This window comes from Camelina sativa, chromosome 16 (genome assembly GCF_000633955.1).
Source record: "Camelina sativa cultivar DH55 chromosome 16, Cs, whole genome shotgun sequence".
Classification (NCBI taxonomy): domain Eukaryota; kingdom Viridiplantae; phylum Streptophyta; class Magnoliopsida; order Brassicales; family Brassicaceae; genus Camelina; species Camelina sativa.
The window spans coordinates 5,010,451-5,020,293 of NC_025700.1; the positions used below are offsets into that span (position 1 = coordinate 5,010,451).

A 9,843-nucleotide genomic window follows, 5' to 3' on the forward strand; every position below is an offset into this window, starting at 1 on the left:
CTTTTATGTCCTGAAAAATCATCAATAGAAGAAACAAGCGCTCTACGATAATCTTGTGGCTTGGTTAACTAAGGACTCTGGAGTGTGGAGTGGGGGACTTTCTGTTTGGAAACAAGTTTCTGACTTGGAGCAACTGTTTTGGACAAGTTCGGTCTCGGATGTGGGGGAGTGTCGACCGATGCTAATGGAGCATCGATTGATGCTAAGCCTGCAACTCGAGTAGCAGAAGCTTCCTCAATAGAAAAAGTCTGTCCATCAATAGTAGGAGCCCTTCTCAATTTATCCATCTCAAATTTCAAACTCAAATCTTCCACATTCAGTGGTATGTAACCCTTCTTCACATCTATGATGACACCAGATGTAGTCAAGAAAGATCGTCCTAAGATGAGAGGATCACTAGGCTCTTTGTCATACTTTAACACCATAAAGTCTGTGGGAATCATGAAGTTCCCAACCTTGATTGGAAGATCCTCTAAAACGCCTTCAGGAATTCTTCTGGATCTATCAGCTAAGATAAGAGAAATCTGAGTTGGCTTGAATTCTGTCATCCCAAGTCTCACAACAATAGAATGCGGCATCAGATTGATACTATAGCCAATATTGCAAAGTGAATAAGCAAACCGTTCTGTAGAGATAGAGCAATCAAGCACAAAGCTTCCAGGATCTGGTAATTTCTCTGCAGTCTTACAATGGATCATTGCGCTCACTTTCTCAGAGACAACCACCTCTTGCTTCTTCTATTTCTTCCTTTGAACAGGCTGGTTCAACAGAATTGCACTCCCATCTTTTGTAAGTAGTGCTCCTTCCTCAGGGCTCAAACCATTGGATACCATTCTCTTTACATACCGCTTAAGTGGTGGTGAAAACTTTACTGCATCAATCAAAGACATCTCAATCATCAACTTATCCATCATAGCTTTGCATATAGCATCTTCAATCTCCTGCTTGGACCTTCTTGGCTTAGGAAAAGGGACCTTAGGCTTGTACACCCTCTCAACACCTGCTGGAACCTGAGATTTTGTAACTTCTGCATCAGTCTGAGATGAGTGTCGACCGACACCATCATCTGAAGCCGACAGATTTGTCGATTTCTCTCTCTTTTCTACGGAAACAATTTCACCAGCATCTTGATCTCTTACTGATATGGCATTGCAAGCATGCTTGGGGTTTGATTTAGTTCTTCCAGGAAGAAAACCCTCTTGCCTTTTAACAGACCCAGCAGTCTGCGCGACATGATTCTCCAGCTTCTTAACATGAATATTCAATGCATCAATCCTCCCAGTAAGCTCATTGTAGACATTATTAATCTTCCCATTGAATTTCACTGTTAACTATTCCTGACCTTGCAAAAGTTGCTCTAGCATAGCTTCCATTCTACTCTCAGAAGAAGTCTGTGGAGGAGGAGACTGATAAGATGAGTTTCCATAGCTTCTTGTGAAGTTTCTCCCATGTTGCTTCTTCTGAAACTCAGGCTTAGGAGTGTAGCCTGAAGAGTTCCCACTATAAGGCTTGTTGCTATGCATATTACTGAATCTCTGACCTTGATACCCAGCTCCATACACATAGTTGATATTCTCCTCTGTATTCTCTGGCTCTGGCTCAAATGTCTCAACCTCAGCAGCAACTTGGACTGACTTCTTACCCACTAGAAGATTGTGCACCGAATCCAGCTTAGCATTAACAGAAGCTAGCTGGTTTGAATCAAATCCTCCATGCAATCTCTTCCTTTCAGTATCTGCTCTCTTAGTGCTATTGTTGGAAGCCAAATTCTCAATCAAAGCTTCAGCATCTTCTGAAAATCTTGTCTTAAAGTTACCATGGCTTACAACATCCAAAGCTAGCTGATATTCCCAGTCAATTCCTCTAAAAAAGATACTCAACAATTGCACTCTTGAAAATCCATGTTGTGGACAGTCCCTCTGATAGGCCTTGAATCTCACTCAAGCTGCCTTCAAAGCTTCATCTGGTCTTTGCTTGAAGGAGGACAGCTTGACTCTCAGCTTATCTGAAAATGCATCGTCATATAAGTAATTGAGGAAAGCCACCTTTACTTGTTGCGAAGAGGTCAAAGATCGGGCTGGCAACTGTTTCAACCATTGAGATGCTTCTCCTGCAAGTGAATATGGGAAGAGCTTGCAGTAGATGTAGTCTTCAGTCACTCCATTGGCCTTGATACTAGTCACCAAGTCTTCAAAGTGCTCAATATGGTCCAAAGCTTTCTCATTTGGCAGGTTAGAGAAGGTTATTTGTCCAACTAGCTGGAAGTATGAAGGCTTCAGCCCAAAGTCATTCCTTGGGAATGGAGGTGGAACAATTTCAGAGCGGTTTTCATAAATCAAATCAGCTCTGTTGAATTCTGCAGTAGTCTTGATCAGATCCCGGTTTTGATCCTGTCTTCGAACCGGGTTATGGACGTGGTTGGTAGCTCCATGTACGTCTGCTGGAGGTGGGTGTCGATCGACACCCTCTTGTTGGCGTCGATTGACACCAAGGTTAACCTCCTCATCGGCAACAACTTGCTGGTTGACGACAACTTGTTCATTGACAATTGGTTCAACAATCACATTGCCCTCTGCATCAAGCTTTTGACCCTGCTCATTGCGCAAGTGGCCCTCTTGATCTCTCAAAGCACCATCTTCAGCAACTCTCAGAATGACCGGATTGACCATCTTTGCTGATTTAGCTGCTTTTCGGTTCTCACACTCAAGTTTCCCTAGCTCTTGGTTTGAAAGCTTCACAGTAGGATCAGTCTTGTTGCTCCTTGTGTGAGGTCTAGGAGGCATGCACCTGAAACACCAAAGAGAAAAAAAACAAAAACGTGTAAGTAAAAAATAAAAATAAAAATTTACACGAAATTGAAAAACTCAAATCGAATGGTAGATCAGAGAGTCCCTGACAACGGCGCCAAAATTTGATATGCTCAAATTTACCCTAGAGCTACTCTCTCAAATTAAGAGGTCACTGTAGTACTTAGGGGTCGAATTCCACAAGGACTCTAGATTACTCAGTAAATTATAAAGTTTTACGATTACGCTAAACAAGTTGATTTAAATAAAGAAAAACAATGCAAAATATTAAATAAAAGTGTTGTAAACTCAGAGGGATTAAACGCTAGGCCTAGAGAAATTCTCAGAAAATCATGGAAAATCATATCAATTAATTAATCAAGCAGGATTCAACAATTAAGCATTGTTCTTGAACTATAAACACAACTGTAAAATAAATCAGTTCTCACTGCAAATATTATCTATATTTAAAACCAGAATATCCAAATCTCTTTGTAAAATTCTAGGTTAAAAATCAGCAATAAAATCAAGTTTAGATAAGTTCACAAAATCACTAATTCAAATCTCTTTGCAAAAAGAATTTTGCTCACCAAAGGTTTTTGTCAGGGAAATCAATTATATTCTCATATCAATGAATAATCCTAAGATCTAAATTCAGATGACTAATCAAATATCTAACATTAAGAACAACCTATGGTGAAGAACAAGAAAGATAATGAATCCAATAATCAATTAATCTAATAATCCATGAAACCCCTAATGAGAAACCCTAAACCTAACAAGAAGATCTACTCAGACATAATTGTAAGAACACAAATCATGAATAAAATAGTTAGCATTAAGAGATTAAAGAAGAGGAAAAAGGAGTTCTGAATCTACTTTGAAGGGGTCTTGAATCTTCTCTCCAAAAGCACTCTAAAAATATCTCAGGGTTCTCTCTCAAAAGTTGCAGGGAAAAACAAAACTTAGGTTTAAACAATAACCTAGAAATCATATCTATATTCCTGAAACACATCCAGGGACTAATGATCTATGGAAAACTTCGGGGCAGATTTGTAAAACTTCCAAAATTGGGCTCTTCTGTCGCTAGAAGGGGTGTCGACCGACACTGTCACTTCTGATCGGCTGCAAGTTCTCTTCCATAGCTGAATTGCTCCAAAATCCCTTCTAATTGCTCTATTTTGCTTCTTTCATGCCAAAATCCTAGAAAACGTGTAAAGACTCAAAAACGTCCTAGAAAACAAATCAAAAGACTCTAAAAGACTCCTTATATCATGATTGAAAACCACAAAAACCATGATATATCAACTATGAAGATGATAATAAACCATGAGCTAGTGAGAGGTATTCCAAAATCACAGTGGATAAGGAGATTTGTGCGTCATGTCTAGCTGCGAAACAAACAAGGAAAAGTTTTCTTCAAGTAACTACTTACCGAGCCACTCAATGTCTTGAACTTGTTCATGGTGATCTTGGCGGTCCAATCACTCCAGCCACTCCTGCTAATAAGAGGTATGTCTTTGTAATCATTAATGATTACTCAAGATATATGTGGACGATTTTACTAAAAGAGAAAAGTGAAGCCTTTGAGATATTTCGAAGTTTTAAGACACTTGTTGAACAAGAAACAAGATCTGTGATAAAAATGTTTCGAACGGACAGAGGTGGAGAGTTTGTATCTCATGAGTTTCAAGCATATCGTGATAAGTACGGAATCAAGAGACATCTAACGGCACCATACACTCCTCAACAAAACGAAGTTGTTGAGAGATGTAACATAACACTCTTAGAAATGACCAGGAGTATCTTGAAGCACATGGATGTACCAAACTACCTGTGGGGAGAGGACGACACACTACTTACTTGATCAACAAGATATCAACAAGATCATTGCCCAAGTCCACACCTTATGAGATGCTTAAAGAGAAGAAACCAAACCTCGATCATTTGAGAGTGTTTGGTTGTGTTGGATATACAAGACAAAGGCTGTTGGAAGAAGAAAACTTGATGACAAGTCGAGAGCATTAATACATATGGGAACAGAGCCTGGTTCCAAGGCATATTGCTTATATGATCCTTCAACCAAAAGGATAATCGTGAGTCGCAATGTAGTTTTTGATGAAGAAGCTGGAGATGGAACCAGGTTCATAAAGACACAGGTTAAGATTCTGGAATGTTTGTTATTCATTTGGGAGAAATTGGTTATAAAGGAATCAGAGAAATCGGAGAAACAGAGGAAACTGATCCTTACACTCGAGATATGAGTGAGAATGTGGTGATTGATGAAGAAAATGAGGAGGATGAAGAGAACTCGGATACAAAAATCGAGATAATGAAGATACCACTGGTGCTGAAACAGAACAGGAACCGCAACCCCAGCTAAGGAGATCCACACGAGCCAGTATAAAGCCAGCTTACTTAAACGATTATGTTCACATTGCGGAATATGAAGGTGAACGTCTCCTTTTGACGATGAATGAGGAACCATGGAATTTCGATGAAGCTAGAGAGCTAAAAGTTTGGATAGAAGCGTGTGAAGATGAGCTTTATTCTATCAAGAAAAATAAGACATGGAACTTGGTGGATCTTTCTGTTGGAGTTAAGCCTATCAGACTCAAATGGGTCTTCAAAATAAAGCACAACTCCGATGGAAGCGTCAACAAGTACAAGGCGCGCTTGGTGGCAAGGGGATACGTTCAAAGGCACGATATTGACTATGATGAAGTCTTTTGCCCTTGTAGCGCGTCTTGAGACGATCCGTTTTATCATTGCTCTAGCAGCTTCGAGGGGTTGGGAAATACATCATCTGGATGTAAAAACCGCATTTCTCCATGGCGAATTGAAAGAAGAAGTTTATGTCACCCAACCCGAAGGATTTGTAAGTGTGGGAAGTGAAGACAAGGTCTACAAGTTAAACAAAGCTCTTTACGGGTTAAAACAGGCACCTAGAGCATGGAATAAGCTTCACAAGATCCTAACGGAATTACAGTTCCATAGATGCCTTAAGGAGTCATCGCTGTATCAAAAGGAAGAAGCAGATCACTTTCTCGTCGTGGCCATATATGTAGATGATCTACTTATCACCGGTTCGTCTATGAAATTGATATTTGAGTTCAAAAGGGAGATGGCAGCAACGTTTGGGATGAGTGACTTGGGTAAGTTGACCTTTTATCTTGGCCTTGAAGTACATCAGTTTGGAGGAGGTATTGCTCTAAAGCAAGAGAGATATGCAGAGAAGATATTACTGGAAACCGGAATGAAAGACTGTAATCCTTGTCATGACCCGATGGAACAAAACCTGCAACTGTTGAAGTCTCCAAAAGAAAAAAATATCGATGCACAAAACTACAGAAAACTATTGGTTATCTGCGATATTTGCTTCACACACGACCAGATTTGTCCTATAGTGTTGGAGTCTTGAGTAGATATATGCATGAGCCTAAAGAATCACATGAAGTAGCGCTAAAAAACAGGTCCTGAGGTATTTGAGAGGAACATCTTCGTATGGTCTTGTCTTTGCACGATCGAATGATGCAAAACTAGTGGGATACAGTGACAGCTCACACAATGTTGATGCGAATGATGGTAGGAGTACAACAGGACATATCTTCTATTTTGATGATTGTCCAATCACTTGGTGTACACAAAACAAGAATTTGTCGCTTTGTCATCTTGTGAGGCTGAGTTCATGGCATCCACTAAAGCAGCAAAACAAGCTATTTGGTTTCAAGAATTGTTTGCCGAGATAACAGGAAAGGAGAGTGAGAAGGTCACTATTCAGATCGATAACAATTCAGCAATCGAGTAAAGCAAAAATCCGGTGTTCCATGATCGAAGCAAACACATACACAAGAGATACCACTTTATACGAGAGTGTGTTGGTAATGAATAAGTGAAGGTTGAGTTTATTCCAGAAGATGAACAAAAGGCTGATATATTGACTAAACACTTGGGAGAATCACGTTCAAGGAAAGGAGAAAATATATTGGAGTTCAAGATGTAAGTAAGTGTGACTTCAAGCTTAAAGGGAAAAATGTTGTTATAAGCTTGAAGTAGCTTGGAGATCAAGCTAAGTATATTTGGGAGGATCTAAATATACATATCAAAATTGTTAGTTGTATTTTCTTTAGGAGTTAAGTAAAGTTAGTTTTCCAAAATTGTTTTGGAAATATAATTTACATATAAGGAGGTGCTAAAGTGTAGCACACAACTTATGAGAATTAAGATATTAAGGTTTAGAGTAAGTTCTGACTGAAGGTAATTAATTTGAGAATTAAAAATCGAAGAAGCTCTCAGGCCCGATTTTGCACTCTCGTTTTGGCTTCTTGCTCAATCACCGGGAACTGCCCGATCCTTTCAACCCTCCACCAAACTAGCAACCTGCTTTGGACGGATAACACTTAGTGGCAGCAGAGGGAGGAAGCGTTCGACGACTATTCTTACTTTTCTTCCGCCCACAACACATATAAAGCAAGCCCCAACCTCAGAATCACCATTGGCAGCCAGAGCAGATCTATTATATATAATCTTCGCAAGCGACAGGGGGACGTGGTGCTGGTCTTATCCGGCGTCGGGTGCCTCATCTCCGATCTCTAAACCGTCTCGCCGTAGCCGTCGAAAGCGCCTCCTCCCATGTCCAACTAAGGCGGTTCTAGGGTTTTTGTGGTTGTTGGATCTCCTTTCAAATTTGGGCCTTATTCCCAGGCCTTGGCCCATTAACAGAAACTTGTGTCCAAATCCAAGAAACATATGGTTCAGGTCCAGTGTGCTGTCTTTGCCGAACCAACTCGACATGGTGTTCCGACCCTCTCTGTTAGATGGCTACAGTTTCCATCGGAGGTTTGGCTTGAACCCATGGTTCGAGCATTGGTTGTGTATCTCTGATACCTTGGTACCATATTATCCTCTACTCAAGCTTTGTCAAGACTTACTCTCATTAAACCGTCTTCGACGTTGTGACGATGGGCATCGATCTCATCTGCCCAGGTTCGCTCATTGTATCCCTCTATCATCCTCAATCCTAATACCTATTAACTCTAGATTAGCTGGTATTGATTAATATGCTAGAAGAGTCTTGGTTCCCCTAGGTTGGGTTGTTGGGTTCTTGCGTTGGTTTAGGCTAAATGTGTTGAAAGGCTACAGCATTATGACCACACCTCCACGGAGTGTTGGTTACCGCTGCTTTATCAACCAGCCATTATTGTATCCCGGAACTTCAAGTCTATCTCTGTGTTAATCAGTTATATCAAGGATAGAGCGGTCTTATTGACAAGAGTATTGCTAAATTTATGTAGGGTTGAGCATTGTTGTTCTGACCCTAGTCAAGGTGGGTGTCAAAGCTTCTTGTGCTGTGATTTGTTTGTACTGGTAGGGGTTTGGAGTATAGTAGCTAAACCCGTGAATGATATTTTGATATCAATCTCACGTTCTCTAGTTCCAATCATATCTACTTGGTCAAGTCGAGGGCTCCTTGGTAGTAGTATATTGTGTTCTTTAGAATGGTCTGAGCTATATCCATGTCAAGGCCAGCCGATAAGCAGTGTTCGGATGTTTTCTTTGCTGAGTTCTAAGTTGGAATATGATCCATCAATCTGTTTGATTCTGAAGCTTACACCCTTTGTCCCCAATTGCCACACATCGCCAACTGATAAGAAGCTCGGGTTGTTATCTTAACTCAGGACCAAATTGGCTGCCAGCTTTGTGTAAATTTCCTTAACCTCCATGGCCATGAGCTTCATGTGAGGGAGGACTCACCTGTTTTGCTACGGTTTGGTATCCACCTCTTGCAATCCCCGGTGAAAGCTCCTACTAGAGACATGGGTTTCGGTCTGAAAATGCCAAAGGACTTCGCTCCAACCACCTTACCTCTCATGTAGGCGAGATACCCGTCTAGTGTTTCCACTATGGAGCACTCGCTTCAAAGCTCGATGGCGTCAACCGCTAGAGCCACTTATGATCACTTGTTGGCCAAGGACTTCACGAAGCATGCCTTCATGGTCGAATCCACTTTGGTACCAATAGATTCTTCAAATATTATAAAACTTTTAAGTTTTACGAATCTCTTTGCAGAACTCATGGAACCTTTATCCTTCTTTCCTTTACTCATTGTGATGTATGTTGTAAGAACCCACCTCTTTATGAGGCTTTGATTTGAATGAAAGCCCTTGTTTGATCAAAAAAAAAAATTGAGTTATTTTCCTTAATAATAAAAAGAGTTCTTTCTTTTGATCTTTGTGTTCTACTTCGTGAGATTCTAGAAACTAAGACAATAAAAAACTATATGTTTTAGAAGACAAGGGAAAATTTACCAATATATCATGACGAAGGTTGTTAGGCATGTCTTACACATTCCTACTCTAGCATCAATTGCACGTTGACACTACCATTATAGTTCACTAAAGCTTTAATTATCAAGAAAAACAAAGGAAGGAATAACTATTTTTAAGAAACACCAAACTGTGAAATATTTTTATTGATATGAAATTATAAAGAAAGAGAGTTGCACAAAGTTGAAAAGACCATGTTGCATCTTCATACACGGAACCTTCGGCATGGTACACGATTTTCCACTTTTCTATTTGTCAACTTTCGTTTGAGTCTTTTTTTTTTTGAAACGATCATTTGAGTGTTCCTTTATAGTTTAACCATGTTGATAATTCATAGATGATATATTTATACCAATAAGTTTTTTGAGTTAAGATATATCATTTGCACATAACTTAGATATATAATGAGCACATAACCACTAATATATAATGAGCTATTATTATTATGTGTTTTACAATGTGTAGTACATAGATGTGTTGAACATATTACAATTTAAATCGTAATCATTTCATAATCATACAACAAGATAACCTAATATAATCGATGAGATCGAGTGGCGTCGGTATACATGGATTCTTTATTCATTATTTCCATCACTACAATAAAACAGGACATTTACAACTACGATTGGCGACTAAACCCGTAGTCGCCAAATTTAGTGACTATATAACGACCACTTAACCACTATTTTACAACTGCTGACTATTAATCGTAAATTAGTCGGTTTTTA

The 9,843-nt window shown here is 39.6% G+C and overlaps 1 protein-coding gene across 1 annotated transcript; it reads left to right on the forward strand.

The window, feature by feature from the left end:
* On the forward strand, positions 7,026-8,962 carry LOC104749819. The gene is made up of 2 exons (XM_010471514.2): positions 7,026-7,772; positions 8,081-8,962. The coding sequence occupies exons 1-2, from the start codon at positions 7,579-7,581 to the stop codon at positions 8,457-8,459; spliced, it is 573 nt and encodes a 190-aa protein (XP_010469816.1). The 5' UTR covers positions 7,026-7,578; the 3' UTR covers positions 8,460-8,962.

What these genes read in the sequence shown, in the direction of transcription:
- LOC104749819 (XM_010471514.2), top strand. Translation starts at nt 7,579, where the DNA reads ATGGTGTTCCGACCCTCTCTGTTAGATGGCTACAGTTTCCATCGGAGG. An exon ending in CATCGATCTCATCTGCCCAG is followed by an intron (nt 7,773 to 8,080) that starts GTTCGCTCATTG and finishes AAATTTATGTAG; the next exon opens with GGTTGAGCATTGTTGTTCTG.